Below are 24,009 nucleotides of genomic sequence, written 5' to 3' on the forward strand. Positions count from 1 at the left end.
AAGTTGGTATTTTATGTGGTCTGAGGGAAGGGAGGACTGGTTGACTCTCAGTTATTTGCTTTAGGTATGCATTTAATATAGAAGTTTCCATTTTTTGTGTACTGTGATCCACTGTTGGACTCAAGGAGCTTTGCAGTGTATGGGCTGAATATGTACTCACTTATTCCAGCCCTTTGCAACCCTCCCCCATTTGTGCCCTAAAGAACAGGAAGCATTAAAGTTTAGGACCTTATGATAAATTTATCAGCAAGTGGGGTAAGTAACCTAGCACTGAGTTCTATCCTAGAGGGGAAGAACTGGAGATCCCTAACAATTTGCATGATGGTCTTAGTGCATTCAGACTTTGCTAGCAGTTAGCTACCCTGTGTAAGGTCAGAGGCTGAAGAAATCAAGTGAACTGAAAGAACTTTTGTCAGTTTTACATGGCAACAAGCATTTTGAGCAGAGAGGAAGCTCTGGAGCCATCTGGAAGCCACAGGATGAACCTCTGTTTCTACAGTCATATCAGGTTATAGGATTTACTCCTTGAAGAAGAGGGGAGCACATAGGGTCCACACCCATTGCACCTTCACTGCCCAAGCCCCGTATTTCTTAAACTCCTCAGTGAGTTCACATCACACTGACTCTCTCCAGGAAGTCTCTTCATACTTCCTAAATTCCTCATTGCAACAAAACCCTGAGCTTGGATAAATGTTATTCCCTTCTGTCTTCTCTTCCTCCTGTATGTACTTACTGCCACACTGTAATATTTAGAAAGCATTTGGATTATGGTTTTGAACAGACAAATGTTTTCAAATAATCATTATGCAAAATACCTATGGTATGGAGAAGTATAGTACTTTTATAACAAAATATCATTGATAAAGATAATATTTGACACTTCAGATTTATTTTCATATGGCATGTCATGCATCAATTCAATGTAGAAAAAAATAAAACTAAGCAGGTGCACAGTCAAAAGGACCATCTGGGGACACCCAGCCATTTGGAGTAAGAGCTGTGTGGTTTCTGATCTAGCTACAAACTTTCAGTGAATTAAGTAATTAGACAAGTGCTGATCAAGTAAATTTTCTAGGATAATATGGATGATTCTGTTGTGCCATTTGCTATATATACCTATTGAGGACTTGAAATGTACCTAGCATAACTGAAGAACAAATCATTTAATTTCATTATACTTTGATTGAGAAATATGCTGCTGGTTTTTCTTTAATATATAGGATCATGTTGTCTGCAGATAGGGATATTTTGACAGTTTCTTGACCTATTTTTATTCCTTTTATTTCTTCATATTGCCTAAATGTTCTGGGTAGGAGTTCCAGGACTATATTGAATAGAAGTGGGAATAGTGGGCACCTATGTCTCATTCCTGATTTTAGGGGATATGGTTTCAATTTTTTTCCATTAACTATGATGCTGTCTATAGGTTTGTCGTGTATAGCCTTTACAACGTTGAGGTACAGTCGTTGTATTCCTAGTTTTCTTAGAGCTTTTATTATGAAGTGGTGTTGAAGAATTTTTCTGTAACTATTGAGATGATCAGGTGGTTTTTGTCTTTGCTTCTATTAACGTGCTGTATCACATTTATAGATTTGCCTATGTTTAATCATGTCTGGATCCCTGGGATTAAGCGACTTGGTCATAACGAATGATCTTTCTCATGTGTTTTTGTATTCAGTTTATCCTTAATTTATGGAGGATTTTTACATCGATGTTCATTAAGAAGATTGGCTGATAGTTCTCTTTTTTTGGAGGTGTCTTTGTCTGGTGTTTGGATGGGTGTACTACTGACTTCATTAAATGAGGTAGGTAATGATGCTTGTCTTTCTATTTCATGGAACAATTTAAGGTGGGTTCATATTAGTTTCTGTTTAATGGTCTGAGAGAATTCAGCAGAGAATCCAACAGGTCCTGGAATTCTTTTTTGGGGGGAGACTCTTTACTGTTGCTTCAATTTTACTTTGTGTTGTAGATCTATTCAGGTGATTAATATCCTCTTGGTTCAATTTTGGATGGTGATAAGAATCTAGAAGTTTGTCCATTTCTTCAAGATTTTTCAAATTTATTAGAATAGACGTTCTCAAAATGGTCTCTGATGATTTATTGGATTTAATGGTGTTTGTTGTTATCTCCCCTTCTGCAAAAGGAGAAACAAAACAAAAACAAACAAATTTGTTTTTTTCTCCTCATTTTAGTCAGGTTGGCCAGGAGTCTGTCAATCTTATTTACTTCTTTTAAAGAAACAACTTTTTGTTTCATTGATTCTTTGTACAGTTTTTGTTGTTGTTTCTATTTCATTGATTTCAGATCATATTATTTTTATTTCTCTTCTTCTGCTTGTTTCAGGATATGCTTGTTCTTGTTTTTCCAGGAGTTTGAGATATAGCATTGAGTCATTGATTTGAGATCTTTCTGTACTTTTAATATGTGCACTCATGGCTATAAACTTTTCTTAGGACTGCCTGTGCTGTGTGCCATAGGTTCTGGTAGGTCGTGTTTTCATTTTCATTAGTTTCCAGAAATGTTTTATTTTATTCTTCTGTGTCATCAATGACCCATTGATCATTGAGCAATGTGTTTTTCAGCCTCCAGTTGTTGGCATGTTTTCTACTATTGCTTTTCTTGTTGAGTTCTAGTTTCAATGCATTGTGATCAGCTAGAATGCATGAGATTATTTCTATTTTCTTATATTTGATGAGTCTTACTTTGTGCCCAAAGATATGATCAGTTTTGGAGAAAGTCTCATGAGCTTCTGAGAAGAATGTGTATCAAGCAGAAGTTGGATGAAATGTTCTGTAGACATCAGCTAGGTCCATTTGATCTATAGTGTGATTTGTTAGTCTATTTCTTAATTGATTTTTTGTTTGGATGGTCTATCTATTGGTGATAGGGGGTTGTTAAAGTCTCCCACTACCACTGTGTTGGAATCTATATATGTTTTTAGCTCCTTCAGAGTGTGTTTGATGAAATTGAGTGCATTGACATTGGGTGCATATAGGTTGATAATTGTTATTTCCTTTTGGTGTATTTCCCATTTAATTAGTATGGAGTATCCTTCTTTATCTTGTTTGATCAATGTAAGTTTGAATTCTATTTTGTCTGAGACAAGTATTGCTACTCCTGCCTGTTTTGGGGGGGCCATTGGATTGGTATGTCTTCTTCCAGCCCTTCACCCTAAGTCAGTGCTTGTTTCTGTCGATGAGATGGGTCTCCTGTAAGCAACAGATTTCTGGATCTTCCTTTTTAATCCTGTTTACCAAATAGTCTTTTATGGGGGAGTTGAATCCATTAATATTCAGTGTTAGTATTGATAGGTATGTGGTTTTTCCTGTCATTTATTTTTTGTTGTTGTTGAAGGTTTGCTTGTCTGCAGTTGAATCAGTGTTACTCTCTGATTCCTTGTCTGGAACTCTCCTGTGGTTTGCTATTGCATATCCTTTCATGGTTTTGTTTGCTTTCATTTTCTGTATTCAGAATTTCTTGAAGAATCTTTTGTAGTGGTGACTTAGTGGTTATATAGTGTTTTAGTTTCTGCTTATCATGGAAGATTTTTATTGTTCCATCTATTTTGATTGATAGTTTTACTAGGTACAGTATCCTAGGGTTGAAGTTATTTTCATTCTGTGCCCAGAATATCTCACTCCATGCTCTTCTTACTTTTCAGATTTCCATTGAGAAATCTTCTGCAATTTTGATGGGTTTACCTTTATATGTTACTTGTTCTTTCTCTTTTATAGCCTTCAATATTATTTCTTTATTCTCTGTGCTTGTTGTTTTAATGATAATGTGTCATGGGTAGTTCTATTTTGGTCAAGTCCTTGGTGTCCTGGTGGCTTCCTGTACCTGAATGGTCATAGCTTTCTCTAGAATTGGAAAATTTTCTGTTATTATTTTTTTGAATATACTGTGAATTCCTTTTTGTTGCACCTCTTCTCCTTTTTCAATGCCCATGATTCTGAGGTTTGGTCTTTTGATGGAGTCAGAGAGTTCTTGCTTATTCCTTTCACAGGCCTTGTGTTGTTTGAGTAATAGTTCTCCAGCTTTTCCGTTAATTTCCATTTAATCTTCAAGTTCTGAGATTCTCTGTTCTGCTCTTGTTCTAGTCTGCTGGAGTGGCCTTCCATTGTGTTTTGTAATTTTGCTTCATTCTTTTTTCTGAGATTTTCCATGTCATGCGACACTTCCTCTTTAATATTGTCTATTTTGTCTTTAATTTGATTACTTCTCTGTTTATAGTGTTTGCTGTTTCTCTTTGGTGTTTACTTAGGGCTCCTAAAATTTCGTATAGTTCCTCCTGTGTCTTCTCATATTCTTTATTTTGGTTATCTTTGAATTTCTTGAGTTACTAGACATGTGGGCTTCTTTGGGTTTCTTGGCATAGTTTATCTTTATTTTCTTGGATTCTGTAACTGGGTGTCAGTTTTTCATTTCCCTCTGAATGCTGTATTAAATTATTTTTGGGGGTAGATAGGTTTCCATCTCCTTCTTCCTATCACTTCCTTTGGTAATGTGTAACTATGTTCTTGATAGGCTATAGGTGGTTTCAGCCACCTGTTTTCTTTCACTTGGGTTAATTTTGTTTTGTGGTGTGTTGGGTTTTAGGTTAGTGTATGTATGCTGTTTCTGTCCCTGGTCTGTTTGCAATTTAGTATTAGCTATCTCACAATAGTAACACTAACAAAACAAAGAATGAAAAAAAGAAGAAAACCAAAGAAATCAACAGGAGAGTCGACAAACAAACAGGGAACAAAACAAACAAATGATCAAACAAACACATAAAAAATTCCAGGTTCAAGAAAAAAAGAATTTCAGTCTTAGTAATTCTGGAGTTACTCCTTCAACATCCAGTTCTGGTGTTGGTATTTAAACAGAAGGTCTCTTTAGTCTTGCCAGGTGGTTGGGGAGACTCACCAGTTTTTTTTTTTCCTGTCTTTCAGTGGCAGCTTCTTAGTCAGCTGCTCCTTCAGTAGGGTGTGTCTTTTCCTCAGGTTCTGGAGATCAGCTCTATAGTCCAGAAGCCATCCTGCTTCGGATTTGGGTTTTTTCTGTGTTGGCTTGTTGGAGGTTTGTTTCTTTGCTTCACTCCTTTTCTCAGGGGTGAGTCAGGGATCTGTCAGCTGGCTCCCAGCTGTCAACATGTTATTATGGTTTGGTCACTCTTTTTCAATTTTTCAATGTCATTTGACTTTGGATGTTGCTCACTGGCTAAAGAGATGAGCTTTGTTGACCTCTATTTGTCCTGTTTTAAGTAGCAGCTTATCACCCACCTGCTGTTGTCCCAGCTACCATTCCAGTCTTTGTTCACTGAAAGTTCGTGTGGAGATCAGCTCCTTACCACTCCCCCTTTCTCCAATGTGCACAGCACCCTGCCCCCTCTGCTGCATATTCCTTCTCAGTTCCTTGTTTATTATTCAGTTTTTATTTATTTATTTATTTTTTTTTGTGGGACAGTGGAGTCAGTCTGTCCAGGGGAGCTATGCTGGTTTATCCCAGGGGTGGTTGTGTGAATACCATGTGACACTTATTTGCTCCCCTGTTGGTCTGCTGGATGTCTCCCAAGGCAGGTTTGGAACCACTGTTTGGTGGCACAGGAGCCCTCCTGTTTTCTCAGTCTAATGTGGCACAGAGAAACTTTGCATGGGCTGGGGGTTCAGGGTGTCATTGTTTTGATTCTTCTTGGTGCTTTTTTTCCTGCCAAGTGTGCTCCATCATCTCAGCAATATATTTGATTTATGGAGCTCATGCTGTCTGCTTCTGCACTACAGTTTGTTTTTAAGATGAGATTTCCCACACATTTCACGGACTCATCTTGAATTTGCAGTCCTACTGTGTTTGACTCCAGAGTAGCTGTGATTAAATGAATTACCACCACATTCCACAAAAAGTTGTCAAGTGTAAAAAAAATGTGTTGAATTTTTTAGTTGGAAAGAATTTGTTGCAGTTTTTTCAACTCAAGGCACCTTAGGATTTTCATACTTCAAAAAGTTCAGTTGGGCAGTGAAAAACAATTTTGCAGTAGAGACAAGCATTCTTGTGTTTACATTTTCTGTGTAATATGTGCAAAGGTGATGATTTATTGCACTTAACAAGGAAGGAAGGATAGACACCACAGTTGGGGGTGTTTGGTGGAAAAGGTAGGGATGTGCTCGATTCAGTTCCAGCAGCCATGGAATACCAGGAAAGTGAAATAAGTGCAGCTATTTTCTTTGAGCTTTGTCCTTAGAAGCTTCTCCTGTTGGGAAGACATTCATATACTCATTAAATCAGTGGAATAAATATTGAAAACAATGTGTTTCAAAACACTTGTTGATAGATCACACACATGTAAACTAAATTATATTACAAACTGCCATATTTCTTCATCTTTTCTGGACATTTCGGTTTAACAAAAACACATAGAGTTCCAATTTCTCCAAATGATAATTTTTAACTTGAAACTATCCTATGGAGAAAATTGGTGAGGATATTTTCCTAAAACTATATGTAGAGTATCACTTTATGCCACACTTTTTCACTTTGGAATTCAAAGGTGATGTGATGACACAAAGATGGAAAACTCATAGCATTTTCTTTGAACAAATACACTAAAGTCATTTACAAAATTCCATTAGCCACCTGTTATATAAGTCTGTGTTCCCATTGTCCAGATGAGGGACCAAAAACTATCCTTGAATGTGTAAGTGCAAAGAAAACATATTCAAAGAAATGAACTTAGTTGTTCTTCATGTTACAAATGTTAATATAAAGACAATGGTGCTGAGCAAAGGAAATTGTGAAAGGTAAAAGGTAAAATTTCAAGCTCAAGTTTGGGTTGGAGGTGGAAAAGGGAGATGTTCCAAGTGTTTGATAAGCAGTAAAGGATGCTCATTTTTAGGGGCACAGGATACACTATATATTATATGTAAATCAACACGAGAAATGGGTTTTTTGTTGGCTCACCTCACTTGAACTCTGACAGCCAGCTTCATTTACTTTAATGTAAGATGTGGCAAAGGGACATTCATTGGGGAATTGTAGATTCTGGACCTCAGACTCCTAAACTGAAGCTTTGTCCTGCTCCCAACCCTGAAAACAGAATACTGATTTCCTTCCCTATGCCAGCTACTGCACACTGTAAGAGCCTCCTTTGCATAGATCTTTTTAAAAGACCTCTAGCTAGTGGTGTCAAAAAGGACAAATTATGGAAATCACTAGATGAATATAAAATAATTGTTTATACTCAACAATTATTTAATAATATTTAAAATAATCTTTGTCTGTAAGTGACATTGCAACTCAGACATGAAGCAGGGATTTATGTTTCAGTTCACCTTGGGGTAGACCAGACACTGAATCTTAATTTGCTGAAAAAGTTGTGAACCCACACACTTTGGTTGCCTGAGCATGCAACTTTGAGCCCAAGTAGCCCACATCACATGTCATCAGATGGATCATCCACCATGTTACCCTGGGGTTCCCACTTTTCCACTGGTAAGACAGAGATAGGTAGAGCTAAGGGAAGCAAAGGTGGTAGCACCTTAGCATGAAGGTTAGCAAGTGTTGCCTCTCTAATAGCCCAACACTTGTACAATTGGGTATCCCCAGGCCAAACAATGCTTCTCTTGTCATGGGCATGCACTACTCAGGTCAGTGCTCCATACAGGCTCTGCAGGCACTCACTACAACTCATTTTTTAAAGTTAACAAAAATAAGGGAATGGATTTTTAAATGTACCCATTAGGGGATATATTACCTTCAAATAGGTAATTATGTCAAAATAGAGGATTGCCTTAGTTTGGAAATTAATTTATTTCTACTGTAACATGACAGTACATATTAAAGGCTCTAGACATTGAATCAAAAACATTTTTGGATACTATTTTCATTGTACAATATTTAAAAATGTGTTTGTTTATATTTATTACTGGAATGTAGAAATCACTTTCATTATGTATATACTACACAATTTTGCTGAGAACAAGTTCATTGTCTTTAGGAGTATGTTACTTCCTTTAAAACTTTTGAGTAATTATCTCATTTGTATGTTTTTATTCATCTAGAGCTATTTTTGCAGTATAATATAAAATATGCATCTTTATATTATAATTCGTTACCAATAAACTTCTGGATTAAATTACAATGTTGTTGGTGAACACTCTTACAACCATTGTGGCACGTGTGGATGAAAAATTTTTAAATAAATGTACACAAATATCAGTTTATGATGATATCTGAATGCTGTGGGTGAAATGAGGACTAGATGACCTGAAATTCCAGAGAAGTAATATGCCTCTGTAGGTGAGCTGATATTCTCCTGTCATTTTTGATCCCTCTGGAAATTAGACAAATTTAAAGTTCACAGAGATTTTGACATGTCAAGAGAGAGTGACTCTTGTGGTGAAAAAGAATCCAGCAAAGCTTTGATAGTTGCTAGAGCTGCCTTTGCAGACTGCACACAAGCAGAGTCCTTAAAAGCAAGATGGGTGGTACTTTAGGGTAATTGTTGAGGTCTACGTTGTGAAATCAGATTGAGTGACTAACTAAAAATGTAGAGCAAAAGATTAAGCATTTATTTCTCACACTCCTAAGGTTTTGAATTCTGGGCCTGTGCTTTGAGCCACTCCACCAGCCCTTTTTGTGATGGGGTTTTTCAAACTAGGGTCTGGAGAACCATTTGCCTGGGCTGGCTTCAAACCATGATGCTCCTAATCTCTACCTCCTGTGTAGGTAAGATTATAGGTCACTGGGGCCCAGCAACCTTCAGTATCCTTATGTGTTTCCCCCATAATGTTGTATTTATTGTCCCTTATATGTGTCTAAGACACTGTCTTTGAGTTCCTACTGCATCTCATCTTGATTTTCCCAGCCCCAGATTTTCCTTCTGGTCCTCTTTATCTTAGCTACATAGTCTCTGCTGAACGACCATTCTCTCCCAAGTCACGCCTATGTATATGTAGGAGGTAGAATCGACTTTCAGAAACAGTTGTGTTCTATTAGATACATTAACCACGTATAATACAATCTAGCATGAATTTAGAGAAGAAACTTACTAAGTATAGAGTTACTACAAACCTAAATTACTGAATGATGCACTAGTTTCATAGAGTTTGCAGTTGTATCAGGGCATGATATTGAAATACAGGCAGTAGTCCCTTCATCCTTGTGATTCTTTTTATATATTTCTTTTCTTTTAATTTTTTGTTATTTATTCACTTTTTTTATTGCTGTACTGGGAGATACATAGTGACATTTACAAAAGTTCTTACCATATTCACCTGCTCCATCATTGCTCTTTATCTCTACTAACACCATTCTTGGAACAGTTTCAACAGGTCCCATATTTCCATTTTCATACAAGAGTAAATAATATTGTCATCATATTCACCCTCTTACCACATTTCCTTATATCTGCCCCCTTCTACTTGTGTAAACACTCAGAAAGGACCTTTTTAACCTCCCTGTTTTTTGTTTTTGAAAAAAGACATTTTGGGGTTCATTTAAAATAGCTATACAGAAAATTTCTATGTACATATGTGTTATAACACTAACTGGCTCATCCCTTCTCTTTTTCCTTTCTATTTTAGTCCCCTTCTTATGATAATTTCAAAAGGTTTAAAAATTATTTTTGTTGGAACTTGTTTATTTAGTATTTTTCATTTTTATTATTGTTGTATTGGGAGATAAATTATGACATTTATCAAATTTCTTAAATATGTCATAGTTGAATTCACCCTCTCCATCATTCCCCTTTATCTGCTCTACCATTATTCCTGGAACAGTTTTAACTTGTATTTTTTCTCCATTTTCATAGTTGAGTACATAATATTTTCACCATATTCAATCTCTTACACCCTTTCCTTAAATACTCACCCTCCCACTGGTGCCAACCCCCAGACAGGAACTGTTTTGTTTTCCATTTCTAGTTTTTTGAAACAAGATATTTTTGTTTGTTTAAGACGGTTGTGCTGGGAGTTTAATTGTGGCATTTCCACCATGTATGTCGGAGTTATAACCTGAATTGGTCCATTCCTTCTGTTTTCCTCCTTTCTACCTTATTCCTCTCATATGGTGATTTCAACAGGTTTAAAAATCTGTATTCATTCTTGTGTAGTAATACATCAAATATATTCAGCTGCTTAACTTCCTTTACACTTCAGTTCCCATTACTGACCTCCCCTTTGGTAAACCTCTTTATCATAATATTGCTTGTATTTGTATTGGGGCTTTGTTTCACATATGAAAAAAAACACGTGGCCTTTGGCTTTCTGAACCTGACAAACATTGCTAAAGATGATGTTCTCCAGTTTCATTCATTTACCTGCTACTGACAAAATTTCATTCTTTCTTATGACTGAATAAAATTCCATTTTAAAAAAATACTGTATTTTCTTAACCTATTCATCAATTTTGAGGCATCTTGGCCATTTATATAGCTATTATCAATAATGTTACACTAAATACTATTGTAACTTGACTTACATTACTTCAGGTATGTTTATTGTAACCACATAATGTTGGGTATATCCTTAGGACAGGTATTGATGAAATATGGCAGTTATATGTTTAGTTTTTTAAGGCACCCTCATACTATTTTTCATAGTGGTTGTACAAATTTACCTTCCCACCAACAGTGTATGAGGTTCATTTTCCCCTACTTTCTCTCCAAAACTTTTTTTTCTTGTGTTCTTTTTAAGTGCCATTCTAACAGGAGTCATGCAGAATCTTATCATTGTTTTGATTAGAATTTTCTTTATAGCCAGGAATGTTGAGCACTTCATCATGTGTTCTTTAGCCATTTGGACTTCCTTATTTGAAAAAAACTTTGTTAGGCTCATTTGCCCAATTTTTCTTCACTGTAATATAGTAATATATTCTGATTATTAATCTGTCAGATACAAAGCTGACAATGATTTTCTACCATTCTGTGGGCTGATTCTTTTCTTGGTGACCATTTACTTCATTGTACAGTAGCTTTTTAGTTTCATGTAGTCCCTCTGTGATTCTTCCCAATAAATTCATCTCAGTTTCCACGTGGCTGAAACTGAACTCCAACTCTAACAGCCTCCCCAATCCAAAATGTGAGCTACAGGATAGATGTTTTACCAATAGTTGACCTCTCCCATGTGACCTTCATGATTTCATTTGCTATTCTTGGCCAACATACCTCAGATTTTTTTCTGGAAGGAAAATCCACTTGTGTTCTTTTATCCATTCAAGTTACATTAGTTAAAGTGTTACAATACTCTATAATTTTGAAAGGATGGTTCCTTATTTTTGAAATCCAACTTGGAATTCAGAAAAGATGCATTTCATTTTGACATGTTATGACTAAGAACATTCATAGCCTTTTTGACACAAGATCGTTGCTTGGTGTACAATGACAAAGCCAATACAGAAATTCGAAAACCAAAAGTACACATAGATAAATCAGCTGCTTCTCAGAGCATAGTAGTATACAGTGCTACACCTCTTCCACATTGAGGAAGGATAAATGATAAGAAAAAGTGGAAATGAGAAGGGTGTGGAGGCTAGGGAATCACTATCTTAATAACTACAAACATTGTTCTGTTGGGTGTGTGTACTAGCAATGGATAAAGCAAAATCTGAAAATAAATCAACACTAAATTAACCAAATATTAAAAAGAAAATGTATTTCTTTTCATTCCTGTGTGTCACCCTTGATCTCAATTATATATTTCTGTTATAATGAAGTTAATCATTGTATGTTCATAAAGTAGGGGGAATGAGGATGAGTACTCCCTTATTCATGCCTGGCTGTTCTGAAGGCATTCGGAGCTTCTCCATTTGAGTGTTGTCTATGGTATTCAAGAATGTAGGAGCTGCAGGTCATCCCTGAGATAGAGTAAACATTCTCCTGGTTCAGAGGTCTCAGCCTATTCTCTTTCTCATATACAAACTCAGAAAAACGTCTGTGGCATATACTAGACAAAAACTCATAAAGGCAGTTGGGCCACATGAAGCAAGGAGGTTTTTTTTTGAGGCTGTTTTACTGTGGATGGAACATGTGAATTTTGCATACAATAATAAACTCCAACATCTTCAGCATCCAGCCTACTGATTTTCATTGTTAAGTCTGTCCCTGATCCACTGCCACTGAACTTGTCTGGGGCCCCAGAAAACCCTTAGAAGCCAAATATATCAGTAGCTGTGGAGACTGGCCCGAATTCTGTTGGTATCAAGAAAATTGGTCATTCCATTACTATGCAGGAGGCTCTTACTAGACACTCAGGGGATGGATACTGGCTCTCCAGAGGTGATGGACAAGGATAGTGGAGTCTGCATCAACACAACATCCCTTCTGGAACCTGAAATCATAATAAGACGGAAATGCATGTACATTTTTATGTTTTTTTTCTTTTGTTGTTTACTTCTTTTTAATATTTTTATGCCCCTAGTGCATGTTCTAAGAATAAGCATAAAGATATTTGAAGAGCATAAAAAGGACTGATGATTTCTCATACATAATCCCTCAACATCAGTGTTAGTCTTTTTCATTTTTCTGGAATCTTCATCATCATTGTAAATGAAAACTTAACATGCCCATGCTAGGAGAAAAGAATTGCACATCTCACACATGGATAGAACACACATGGTAAGCAGGGAGTCATAGATCTCTTTCTCCTACCCTATCTCCCTACTCTCCCTCTGTCCTTACCAGGGATCCAGACCATCAGAAGTTCCAGGAGCAGATCAAGGCACCTCATTTTCAGAAGTTGAACTGAGTAGTCCTAGTCAATTAAGACAAGATTACAGCAGGACATTTATCTCAGACTTAAAAAGGAACTGTCCTCCTTTAGGAACAATATGTCAATTTTCTAGTGGCTGCATCAGTGTGAGAAAAGCCAAGGGAGAGTAAGGCCCTCTCTTGCAATTCAAGTGATGGGAAATGTCTTCTGTGTTTAGAGGAAAACTGATGCAGAACATGCAGCAATGAAGAGAAGGACCATACTGTGAAAGTCTGTATCTGTGGGGAAGACACAATCCACATGACCCCATCCCCTAATTAGGCCCAACAAAAAGGAGGTGTTTAACCAGGTCAATCTTAGGGAGAGGAAAGGCCACCCTGTTTGGTTCTCTCCTAGTTAGTCTAGAGAAGGAACCGGTGCCCACTCCCACTATTAATAATACCTAAGGGCTTTATCTAATAACTACATGGACTTGAGCTAATTGAAGAGTAGTCTGTTAATTTTTGTTACCAGAATAACTCTTTAGGATTATTAGCACCAGGTGTTAGAAATGATTTTCCTTGGTAACTAATGTGCTCCTTAAGAATATTCAAGTCTTTCACTTACAGATAGAGTTCTAACAGAGAAAAGTATAGACTTTTATATCTTAGAGTGTGAATATGAAATTCTGTGTGTAAGGATTGTTCAATCTGGTAAATATCCTGTCATTATCATACTCCCTCATTATATTATATGCCAGATTAATCAAAGTATTTCTTAAGAATTCTTTCCTCCACTCTTCAGGAGGCTGAGGCAGGAGGATCGCTATTTCAAGGTTGTCATGTCCTATATAGGGGATCTTGTTTGAAACCAAAACAAAACAAATAAAATGAAGATTCCATATGGACATTGCAAAAGAATGAATATGGAATGATTTTATTTGTTTATGTTGTTTCTGTGCTCTGTTTGGAGAGATTCTCTGTACATCTGTTCTTTGCCTTCATGTAGAGCCTGGTCCTGTCATGGATTTTAGCTTCTTTTTTGCTCTGTGTGAGATCCCCAGTCTCTCTCTTGGTTGGTTTGTAGGGTAACCACAGCTAGGAGTTCACAGTTCAGAATAGAGTGCACACATTAGAACATGAAGAAATGGAGCCACCGTTTCAATGTGTTAGTCTTTGACTGAGATTTTCTAGGATGTTCATCAAAATTGGTGCTAAGAAACAGTGTACTGGGTCAAATCTTCCTTGAAGGATTAATTTCAGTATTCAATCACCAAGAGCTCTTTTAGTATAAGTTTCTGTTGGTTTTGCCACCAAGTATATGGTACATTGTTATGGCAGCCCCAAGAAAATAATACCCACATTATTCACTGTGGAGTGGAACCTCAAGTTGTGGGAAGAAGAGATGCAGTGAGAATCCTGTCATGGTAATTTCTATTAAAATAGGTTCTTTTTTTATTAGGATATATTCATTTTACAAGAGAGTTTCCTTGGGACAATTTCAAAAATCTTCATTGTACATTGGTTAGATCACCCCCACCCTTTGCTCCCTTCGATCTTGTTCCTGCCCCATTCAAAGCATTTACAAGAAGTTTCATCAGTCTATTTCCTACATGTATATGAAGCACATCAACCATACTCCCTCACCTTAATCGTCTGCATTCAGCCTCCTAGTCCCATAAGTACTCCTCCATACACTGTGCCTTTTATACTGTTCTGTTTTAGTTAATAATTCCAACATCAATTTTTAAAGGGGTTTCTTTATGTATCCCCACTGTAAGTATGCTTTATTTTAACTAGTTAAACCCTTGCTATAATCCTCCCATAGCCCTCCTCCCAACTGCCATTATTCAACAGCTTTCAATACATATCATTATTACCTCCACTGCACATACATATCTCTGTATTGTTGACTATCATTCTCTTTTCTTTTCTCACCTCCACTCAGTTCCATATAGTAATTCCACTATTATACATAAAAGTTTGTATATGATAATATTTGTTTTTGTGTATATTTTTATATTTTTGATGTAGGTTTCACATATGAAAGAAAACAGGCAGTCTTTGTCTTTCTGAGCCTGGTTTACTTCACATAACAAAATGTTCTCCATTTGCATCTATTTATTTTCAAACCACCTTATGTTACTAATTGCTGAACAAAATTCCTTTATATATATGTATAACACACCACAACTTCTTCTTAACTGATTCATCAGTTGTGTAGTGAGGGAGATGATATGGTTGATGTGATCTAACCAATGTTTGATAAGTCTAGCATTGGACTTTTTGCTAACAGTTACTTTGGGTATTTGATGGCTTTTCTGTTTCCATATGAACTTTAGAATTGATTTTTCTATCTCTGTAAAGGATGTCATTGTAATTTTGATAGAGATTGCCTTGAATGTATTGATTGATTTTGTTGGTATAGCCATTTTCCCAATGTTGATTCTGAGTCATGAGCATGGGATACCTTTCTATCTTATCATGGGAGATGATATGGTTGATGTGATCTAACCAATGTTTGATAAGTCTAGCATTGGACTTTTTGCTAACAGTTACTTTGGGTATTTGATGGCTTTTCTGTTTCTATATGAACTTTAGAATTGATTTTTCTATCTCTGTAAAGGATGTCATTGTAATTTTGATAGAGATTGCCTTGAATGTATTGATTGATTTTGTTGGTATAGCCATTTTCCCAATGTTGATTCTGAGTCATGAGCATGGGATACCTTTCTATCTTATGATGCCTTCTTTGGTTTTTTGGATTCTCTCTTCTGTGATTTATAGTGTTCAGTGGAAAGGTCTTCGGTTTTCTTCATCAAATTTATTCCTAGGTATTTTAATTTTGAAATATTATAAATAGGATTATTTCCCTAATTTCTTTTCAGTCTGCTCATAGTTGGTATACAGAAAGGCTACTGATTTCTGTATAATGACCTTGTATCCTGCTAGTTTGCAAGAAGCTCTTATGATTTCTAATCGTTTTTGTGGACTTTTTGGGTCTTTTGGGGAATAGGATCATATCATCTGCAAATAGGGATTGTTTGATATATTCCTTCTGTATTTGGATCCCTTTTTTCTTCCTCTTGTCTTCTTATTTTGGATAGGAATTCCAAGACTGTATTTAATTAGAGTGGGGGAAGAGTATATACTTATCTCGTTACTGACTTTAGAAGGATTGGTTTCATATAGTCTGTAGTGTAGTGGTGGCTCTGTGTTTGTGATACATAACCTTTAGTTTGGCTGAAGAATATTCCTCTATTCCTAATTTCCTTAGTGCTTTTATCATGAAAAGGCACTAACTTTTTTCAAGGGCTTTTTCTACATCTATTGAGGTGTTATGTAATTTTTCTCTTTGCTTCTGTTTCTATGCTATATTACAGATATAGATATGCATATGTTGAACCATCTCTGCATCCTTGAGATGAGGAGATGACCACTGACTTAGTCATGGTATACGATTTTTTAAATGTGTTTTTGAATTCAGTTTGCCAGTATTTTGTTGAGAAGTTTTGAATCTATATTCATTAAGGTATTTGTTGTAAATCTCTTGCCTTCTTGAATTTTTGTTATGTTTTGGAATGAGTGTAATACTGGCTGCACTGAATGAGTTTGGTATTGTTCCTTCCCTTTCTATTTCCTGAAGAATTGTGAGGACTGTTGGTTTTAGTTCTTATTTAAAGATCTGGTAGAATTCAGCTGTGAGTCTATAAGGTTCTGGGCTCTTTTTGTTGAGAGATTCTATTACTGCTTCAATCTCATTGCTTGTTATATATGTATTTATGTGGTCTATATTTCCTTTGTTTAAATTTAAATACATCTATAAACTTATCCATTTCTTCATGATCTTCCAGTTTACTTGAATATAAGTTTTCAAAGTATGCCCTAATGATCCTCTGAATTTCACTAGTATTTGTTGGATTGTATTGATTGGGTCTTTTTGCTCCTCTGTCTTGTCACATGTGCTGAGTTTGTCATCTTATAATCTTTTAGAAGACACAACTTTTTGTTTCATTGATTCTTTGTATAGTATTTTTGGTGTTGATCTCGTTAACCTTGACCTTGCTCTTCATTATTTCTGTCTGCTAGTTTTGGATTTGGGTTGTTCCTGTTTTTGTAGAAACTGAGGAGTTTAATTATGTTCTTTACTTGAGATGTCTGTGTTTTTTTTTAAATGTAGGCACTGATAGCTTTAAACTTTCCCCTTAACAGACCTTTGCTTTGTCCCACAAGTTCTGATAGGTTGCAGTTTCATTTTCATTAGATTCTAGGAACTTTTTTCCTTTTTCATTGTTTTGATGACTCACTAGTCATTCAACAATGTATTGTTCAGTCTTCAGTTGTTTGAATATTTTCTATCATTTCCTTTTTTATTGAGTTCTAGTTTTATATAATTGTGATCTGATAGGATATAGGGGAATATTTTGACTTTCTTATATTGTGTTCTAGAATGTGATCTATTCTGGGAAAAGTTCCATTAGCTACTGAGAAGAATGTGTATTACATGATGACTGGATGAAATTCTCTGTGGATATCTATTATGTCCATTTGATCTAAGATGTCTAGTAATTCTGATGCTTCTTTGTTGATCTTTTGTCTGGACGACCTGGATAGTGGTGACAATAGGGTATTGAGGTCTCCCATTATCACTGTGGTGGGGTCTATATCTGTGCTTTTACATCCATTACTTTTTTTTAATTAGTGTAGTTGGCTACAACCATGTTTGGCACAAATATTCTAAAAATTATTTCCTCTTGGTGAATTGTTTCTTTTGTTATTATGAAGTATCATTCATTGTCTCTTCTCACTGACTTAAATCTGAAGTCCACTTTGTCAGATATAAGTATAGCTACTGTTGCCTGTTTTAGGGGTCCATTTTCTTGGAAAATCTTTTTCCACCCTTTCACCTTAAGCTACTGTCTGTTTTTCACAGTGAGATGTATTGCTTGTAAGCAACAGATGGTTACATTTTGGTTTTTAATTCAATTGCTGTTCTATGCCTTTTTGTTGGTGAATTGAGGTCATTAATAGTCAATGTTAGTACGGAGAGAGGTGTGTGGTGCTTTTGATAATTTTCATTTCACTGATGCTTACCTATTGCACAGTCTGCTTGGTTTAAAGGAGTTTTCTTTCCTCCTTGAAATTTCCTGGCTGACTCAAATTTCTTCTTCTGTGTATAGGGGAACTTTATGCATTTTCTGTAGTGCTGGCTTGGTGGTCATGAAATCATCTACTTTCTACAAGTTGTGGAAGGTTTACATTTCTCCTCCAATTAGGCTAGTCTAGGTTGACAGTTAAATATATCTTTCCATGTCCTTCTTATGTTTAGAGTTTGTGTTGAAGTCTTTTGATATTCTTAAGGATTTGCCTTTATACGTAACTTGTCTTTTCTCTTTTGCTGCTTTCAGTAATTTTTCTTTTTTCTGTATATTGAATGATTGGATTATGATATGTCTGAGGGTGTTTCTTTTCTAGTCCTGATGGTTTGGTAATCTGTAAGCTTCTTGTATCTGGATTTCCCTCCCTTTCAAGGTTAGGGAAGTTTTCAGCTATTATGTTATTGATTAAGTTATTTATGCCTTTAGTTTGTATCACTTCTCCTTCTATACCCATGACTCATAGATTTGGTCTTTTGATCATGTCTCAGATGTCTTGCATGTTACATTCTTATTTTCTTAACATTCTTTCGTGGTCATTTTTTATTTAATTTCTGTGTTTTATCTTTTGAGTTTTTTTATTTGGGATTTTGAGCTGTTCTTTTCAAATTGGTTGTTTTCCAGGACTTCTATATCTTTATTAATTTCTTCTTTCATATTCTGCAAGTTCTCCTTAATTTCATTCATCTAATTGTTTGAATTCTCTTTAAATTCTTATACTTGTTTATTCACATCCTGTTGGAGTTCAGTCACTAGCTTATGTGTCTTCTCTTTGAGAATATTGATCATTTTTACTATTAATTTTTAGAATACAATATTTAATATTTCCTTTTCACTGTTGTTTATATACTTAAGTCCTTAGTGGTGGAGTTGGTTTTTGCCTTGTTGCCTCATGTTTGTACATTGAGAATTATGCATCCAGGGTCAAGTTTAGTTGGATTTTCCTTTCCCCTGTTTTCCTTTAATTAGGGTTTTAAGAAAAATTATATAGAACTCTGGGTGGTAGTTGAACTCTGACGTGTCTTCTTATTTTAGATTGGGGCAATCTAGTAAACTCTTCAGCTTATTGTTCTCAATGTGCTGGATTCTACTCTATGCTCAACATAGGGACTAGGTCTTATGCACTATACATTCATTTTCAACATAATTTGAAAGTGGACATTGACCCACCAAAATCTTTGTAGTTATGAGAATTTCCTAAGAATCAAGTCACAACAGAAAACTTCTTTGTTGTAGCCAATATGTCTCAAACCACATTTCAGGGGAGAGTGGATTTTTATTAAAAAGAAAACTGACAAAGGTACACCAATGAAATTAACAGGAATTCTGAAAGACTTTGTATGTATGAGTGCAGATAAAGATACTCTTGGTTTGATATCAGGAACACTTAATTATAATTATCATGTGGAGATAGGTTACTGCTATAAAATAGAGGTGCATTAATGAACTAAAGAATGTGGGTCTGTGTTTTCTCAGGCAGTATGACTTTTAAGACTTGGGAACCAACATAATTGATAGATTCAAGAAAGTAATTGATTAAATATATCAACTACATGAAAAAAAGCCATATTTGAAGGGAAGCTGGATACAATTCAAAAGTAATACATTTCTAAGCCCTACCTTTAAAAGCATGGTATTGATCTTTCTGAAAGAAAACCTTCAAGGCAGAATATATGTCAAATCATACAATAAATACAAATAATTTTTAAATTACTAAAAACATAAATGTGATAGGCTTATAAAAATTATAGGAAGGACTGCAAATAAAAGGTTTGTGTATATGATCGATAGGTTCACCACATAATGACAATAGGTTTATTAAACCATATTTCTTTTTTATTAAATATACATAACACCATGTAGTACTATACCTGTACTGAAAAACACAAAGAATTCTGAAATCTTACATTTGTGAAGAGTAAAATTATAAATTCCACATGTACACAGACATTCATGAGCATGCACTTGATCAGATATTTTCTAACTATTTGAAGTTTAATGGAATGTCAACTGAAAGTTAGAATCACATCTAAAAACAAAATACAAAAAGAAATGGAGGCCATCTGCTATTATTGGAATATATGAATAACATAAGCAATGTCATGTAATTTATATGTAAAACATTGAGTGGAAGACAATGTTAAAGACAAAGGGAGAAGAATAGATACATGAATTTATTCTTGAAAATTATTTCAAAATAAACATCAAAAAAAGAACAATGCAGTAGTATTTATGAATCTGAAGATGCTTTAAGATGTAAGAAATATATAATGAAATAGTAGGTATACATGCAATATAATATAATAAGATGATAAAATAAAGTCAATTTAATTTATTTTAGAAATGAGCAATGTCCAGATGTGCCAAAAATGGAATTAATATGCTATTATAAATCCTATGAAATCCCATGAAAGGCTCCATAAGCATGAGTACTGGAATTTAAGCTGTATTACTCAGGTTTATAGTACTTTATTTTAAAAACATAAACATTAAAAAGAAATAGAATCATAATATTTTATTACTTTTTGTAGGACTATGTCTCTGAACTCAAAACTTGGCACTTGCAAAGCAGATGCTACACATTGAGGCACATCTGCAGTTCTGGAATCTTAGTAGTTTAGATAAAACTATCTAAAGGGAAAATACGGAAAATGATTATTAAATACACATTTCATTAGAAGAGCACAGTAAATAAAATATGATAAGGAGGATATTAAAAAACATGAAAATGTAATTTAAAATCCATGGTAATTGTTTTGCCCACTAGGAACCCCTCCAACTGAAGGATCTATGTGTTGTATGTAAAAGATATGTATGGTTGGGGAAAGGTTTCAAGGTATGAGTAAAAGCTTATTTTGAGATTTGTTAGCATACTGATTATTAAAGTGAAAAGGTGAAGAAAAATAGAGGAGATGAACCAATAGGGATTACAATACATATATACATGGAAATGTCACAAGGAAAATTCCTATGGAGCTATATTAAATGAACGAAAATATCAATTTTTTTCTTTTACAAAATCAGAGAACAGGAGGGAAGAACTTTCTCATTTCTGTCTGAGAGGATTGGAGGGAGAGCACATTGGGAAAAGGTGTGGGAGGGTTAATATAGTACAAATACTGTGTACACAAGTATGTAATGGAAAAATAATCCCTGTTGAGTCTGTTCCAGGAATGAGGGGAGAGTGGATAAAGAAAAAAAGTGGAATGGGTGAATTCAAGTATGATTTATTTAACATAATGTAATAACAAATGTAAATGCCACAATGTACCTCCATGCAGCACAACAACAACAAAAGAAAAATCCTAAAAACAGAAAAAAACCACAATTAGAAAAGTTAAAAAAGTGAAAGGGTGTGAATTTCTCATTTATGAGTTTTTCTCACCTAATAAAGTTTGTATTGGCAGAAAACTGAATTTTGACAAAAGGATACAAATTTTCAATTTGAGAAAATAAGTAAGTTAAAGAGATCTGTTGTAAAACATGGTGACCACAGTTACTAACAATGTATTGTGTATTTGAAAATTATAAGTGTTCTCATCACAAAAAGCTGGATGTGTAAGATAATGTTTATGTTATTTAGCCTAATTTATGTAGTCTTAAATGTACAGATATTTCAAAACATCACCTTGTATACCAGAAATATGCACACTTTTCACTTGTCAATTACCTATAATTTTTAAAACAATAATAAATTAGAAAATATAAGGTAAATTCATCTTTGTGTTTGACTACCTGAAATTGTCAAGTTTTCACTTATCAATTACCTATACATTTTTTAAAATTAGAAATTAGAAAAATAAGGTAAATTCATCTTTGTGCTTATCTACCTGAAAGTGCATAGGATGCTGTAAATTTTCTGGAGAAATAAGTCTATGAAAATAATTAATTATTGAGAATCTTGAGGTTAAGAACTTTTCTTTCTGGAAATTGTTTTTCCCAATAAAGTAATGTATTTACTCTTTTTAAAAGATTGTACTTCAAAACTGTGCAACATTTAGTTTTAAGAAAAATGGTTGTGTAGTGACATCTGTTGTAACAATGTCAACTATGTTATTTATACATTTTATTTCAGTTTGCAGAAATAATTAAGAACATATATAGTTATTGCTTAGTTTATCACCCACATAAATTTTTGATTAAATTGATTTATATTCCTCATTTAGTTTGTCATTTTCTAGTAAATGTTCTAGTCCTAATTTCAAAATAAATTTCATTCTATTATTCAGTTTTATGATATTAGAATCATTAGCAGTAACATATTTGTATTCCTCTGAGGAAGTCAGAGGATTCTCTTATTGCTGAAACCAGAAATTTTCAAATTTTTTTCTCTATTCTATGTCATCTAGTTATGGAATCTTAGTGACTTTCCTTGGGTATTTTTAATTTTTATCATGTTTTCACTAGTTGATATTTACTAAGGAGCTATCACAGTTCAATTTGGAAAATTAATGAGAAAATCTACAGTATATTATTGATGATATTTTATCTATATAATTTTCTAGAAACCATTTTAGGTTGGATGGTTTAGAATCAAGTACTTTAAGCAAAAGTTCCTTCCTTCTAATTTCATTTCCCTTTTGCAAGAGTAACTATTATTAAATAGTAAATGTAAAAGTCCTGTCCACTTCAGAACTATGGATGAATCCAAGACAGGGAGTTACATTTATTTGCAGAAAAAAAAGCAGTGTTTTAAGGGAGTTTTCAGACAGTAAAATTTGTTCATGTCTGTGTGGATTACTAATCAAACAATAACCAGAAACTCAAAATTATGTCAAAAATTTCACAAACTTTTTATGGCACCACTGATACTAGCTATCATATAGTCATTACCAAGCACAAGAGGTGCCAATGTTTCTTCCAAAGAGATATGTTTCCTGTTAGTTTTCTACTTATATAATATATTATGGCTTAGAAGAGAAACAGTATTCATCTTACTCTCCTATGAAATTAATTCTTCTTTTGGAAATGAATTTGTGTCATTTGAAATCATCCTGATACATAATGAAGGTTAGCTTTCTTGACTTTGATTTAGAAAAATTATGAAGATATGGAACTCTAATAATTTCTTATTAAAAAACGGACTGTTGATTTTAACATTATGAAGGAAGATATATTTATTGATTTTCATTTCAATAAAATTTTTATTTAAATATTATCTGTATCTTAAAATCATTATTAAGGTATTAACACATGTAGTCAAAAAATCAATTTCATTTTGTATTTTGCATACTAAATTAATTTGTTATATCCTTTTCATATGAATGTGTTTATTAGCACAATAAGTAACAAGAGGATGGGGACCAAAGTTTGAACTCAGGGTTTCATGCTACCAAAGCAGATACTCTACTGCTTGAGCCACACATTCAGTTCATTTTTTTTTTGGTCTGGCTATTTTAGAGATGGGGTCTTGCTAACTATTTGCCAAGAGTGGCCTCAAACTACAATCTTCCTAATCTGAGTCTCACAAGTAGCTAAGATTACAAGGATGAGCTACTGGTATCAGGCAAGTAATTTTACTTTATATTTGGTGATTTATTTTATATTTTATTATAATATACTATTGGAGGGACTTCTGTCACACTATAATGATTTAGAAATTATGAACTTTTAGAAAATTTTCCTTTTAAGGATATGTACACAATTTTAAGTTTTAAAGGATTTATTTGAAACTGAAATGCAACCTGAGTATTATTTACTTTCACTATAGACAATTATGATTGTGGGCTTGGCTATATTATCTACATTTTCATTAATATAAAAAGTGCTAAACTAAAATCATATATCTATTTTTAATTTCTTCAAATATTCAAATATTATAAATATCCATAGTGCAATATTTGAATAAACTTAAGGAAAATATAGTTGTTAAAATTTTACAAATCAGAAAAATATGAAATTTAAGAGATTCATGGATATTAACATCTTTCAATGTCCAAAATAAATTAAATAAAGACGATAGCATGTCTCAAGAGATAGGTGCTTGCCTAAGAAGTGCATGGCCCTATATTCAAAACCCACATCTGCCAAATAAAGAAATAAACATCTAAATTAATCTTACCTAAACGCCCTTGTTGATGTGTCCATGAATCTGTGAAATAGAACATGTGAAGAGATTGTGAGGAATAGATTATCTCAATAATTACACAGAAAATTATTATTACAGTCAAGAAGTTATTATTATTATTA

At 34.2% G+C, this 24,009-nt stretch overlaps 1 protein-coding gene across 5 annotated transcripts in view; it reads left to right on the top strand.

The window, feature by feature from the left end:
• Positions 1-1,588: 1,588 nt before the first annotated feature.
• LOC141419535 (eukaryotic translation initiation factor 1A, Y-chromosomal-like) overlaps positions 1,589-24,009 on the top strand; it is a 39,127-nt gene continuing 16,706 nt past the window's right edge. For 3 of the 5 annotated variants that reach the window (XR_012444184.1, XM_074062401.1, XM_074062399.1), the window contains exons 1-2: positions 1,589-1,805; positions 23,221-23,326. Coding sequence is in view for 2 of the 5 variants with exons in the window: in XM_074062399.1 (XP_073918500.1) it covers positions 23,309-23,326 (18 nt within the window). In the remaining 3 variants the exon portion in view is untranslated. The remainder of the gene's footprint in view (positions 1,806-23,220; positions 23,327-24,009) is intronic. The other 2 variants (XR_012444185.1, XM_074062400.1) reach the window with 1 other exon arrangement.

Source organism: Castor canadensis, chromosome X (genome assembly GCF_047511655.1).
Source record: "Castor canadensis chromosome X, mCasCan1.hap1v2, whole genome shotgun sequence".
In the NCBI taxonomy this organism is placed as follows: domain Eukaryota; kingdom Metazoa; phylum Chordata; class Mammalia; order Rodentia; family Castoridae; genus Castor; species Castor canadensis.